Source organism: Marmota marmota, unplaced genomic scaffold (genome assembly GCF_001458135.2).
Source record: "Marmota marmota marmota unplaced genomic scaffold, marMar, whole genome shotgun sequence".
Classification (NCBI taxonomy): Eukaryota; Metazoa; Chordata; class Mammalia; order Rodentia; family Sciuridae; genus Marmota; species Marmota marmota.
This window is the reverse complement of record NW_026009849.1, coordinates 345-2,258: the sequence shown is the minus strand read 5'-3', so window position 1 is coordinate 2,258 and position 1,914 is coordinate 345. Positions and strand designations below refer to the sequence as shown.

The 1,914-nt window shown below is 46.8% G+C and overlaps 1 protein-coding gene across 1 annotated transcript; it reads left to right on the top strand.

The window, feature by feature from the left end:
- The first annotated feature begins 545 nt into the window (after nucleotides 1-545).
- Nucleotides 546-1,544, top strand: LOC107134823 (olfactory receptor 1020-like). The gene has a single exon (XM_015476850.1). It carries the CDS (start codon nucleotides 546-548, stop codon nucleotides 1,542-1,544), a length of 999 nt encoding a protein of 332 aa, XP_015332336.1.
- Nucleotides 1,545-1,914: the final 370 nt, after the last annotated feature.

Below are 1,914 nucleotides of genomic sequence, written 5' to 3'. Positions count from 1 at the left end.
AACATCTCCCAGCTCTGTCTGATGACAGTTCTTATATGATGCAGGATTGGCTCAATGGCTAGTTCTCAGGGGCACTCATGTCCAATGTTGTGCGTGTGTGTGTGTGTGCGCGCACACACACACACACTGCAAGGCATTGAATCCAGGGCCTTGCACACTAGGCAAGTGTTCTGCCACTGAGCTGGACTCTCAGTCACTGTCTTTATTCTTTGATTTTGAGACTTCTCTAAAGCATTTTAAGAATAAAACAAAGCAAAACAAAACAAAACCCTTAGGTAAGTGAAGTAAATAAAGGATGCAAAGTTATGTCAATGCTTATTTGATCCCATTTTTATTTCCTTTGCAGCAGAGGTTTTTCCAATTTCATGGCCTATGGAATCCAATAAACCAAGACACTGTAACAGGATTATAAACAGAATGCTTTTAGTGCCACGTGGAGATCTCTAATTTCATTTTAACCCTGAGGCAGTAAGTTGTACGGAGCTTGCAGAGTTTCCCCTTCCTGGCCTTCTTCCTCCTCCGCCTCCTCCGGCTGCCATTACACAATGGCCAACTGTACACAGGTGTCAGAGTTTGTCCTACTTGGCTTCAGGGGTGGGCCAGGAATGCAGAAAGCTCTGTTTCTGGTCTTTTTGGTGCTGTATGTCGTCACCATGGTGGGAAACTTGGGCATGATTGCAATCATCAGGGCCGATGCTCACCTCCACACCCCCATGTACGACTTCCTCCAAAGCCTTTCCCTCCTGGACGTCTGCTATTCTTCCACAATTGCGCCCAGGGCCCTGGTAAACTGCCTGAAAGATGACCGCAGGGTGTCCTTTGCTGGGTGTGCGTCTCAGTTCTTCTTTTTGTCTCTGTTTGGCACCACCGAGGCTTTCCTCCTGGTTGCCATGGCCTACGACCGCTTCTCTGCCATCTGCAACCCTCTTCTGTACCCCATGAGCATGACTCGCCGGGTCTGTGGACTACTGGTGTCCGGGTCCTACGCATGGGGCCTAGTGAATGCTGTCACTCAAACAACAATGACCTTCAGGCTGTCCTTCTGTGGGCCAAATGAGATCAACGACTTCTTCTGCGACGTCCCGCCACTCTTGTCCCTGTCTTGTTCAGACACCTCTGTGAACCAGTGGGTTCTCCTCGGCCTGTGTGGCTTCATCATTGTCGGCACCTTCTTGGTTGTGTTGGTCTCCTACCTCTGCATCATCTCAGCCATCCTGAAGATCCGCACCGTGCAGGGATGCCACCGAGCTTTCTCCACGTGTGCCTCCCATCTCACTGGGGTGTGCTTGTTTTTTGGGACCGTGTTTTTCATGTACGCACAGCCCAGTGCCGTCTCCTCCCTGGAGCAGAGCAAGGTGGTGTCCATCTTTTACACGGTTGTCATCCCCATGTTGAACCCCCTCATCTATAGCTTGAGGAACAAAGATGTCAAGCAGGCTCTGAAGAGGGGCAAGCGGAAGCTCTCAGGGGTTCTGGGTCTGTGGATCTCACAAAGCAGTCTGGAATCTGCTCCAAACCACCGCGGCTCGTGGGTGGACACTTAGGTGGCTTTACCAGGCTTCTCCGTTTCTGTGTGGACATCTGTAATGTAGAAGACAGAGTGTCCTTTAATTGTCTTGATATCTTTAATAATGAGCAATATCAAGGCTTATGGGGAATAAAATGTTACAACTGGAACAATGGATGATTAAATAGGCAGAAAGAGCATGTCATTTTTTACCTCATATTTCATATAGCATCTTGATCAAGCACCACCAGAAAATAGGTATAAATTGTACTTGTATAAAATCAGTAAAATGTTTTATCTTGAAGTACAAATGCAAATCCTTTCCAAAGGTAAAGAAAAATAAAATGCTTCGGTGTTTAACCTAAAAATATTTAGAAATATATAATTTAGTAATTAGCATTTTTCAT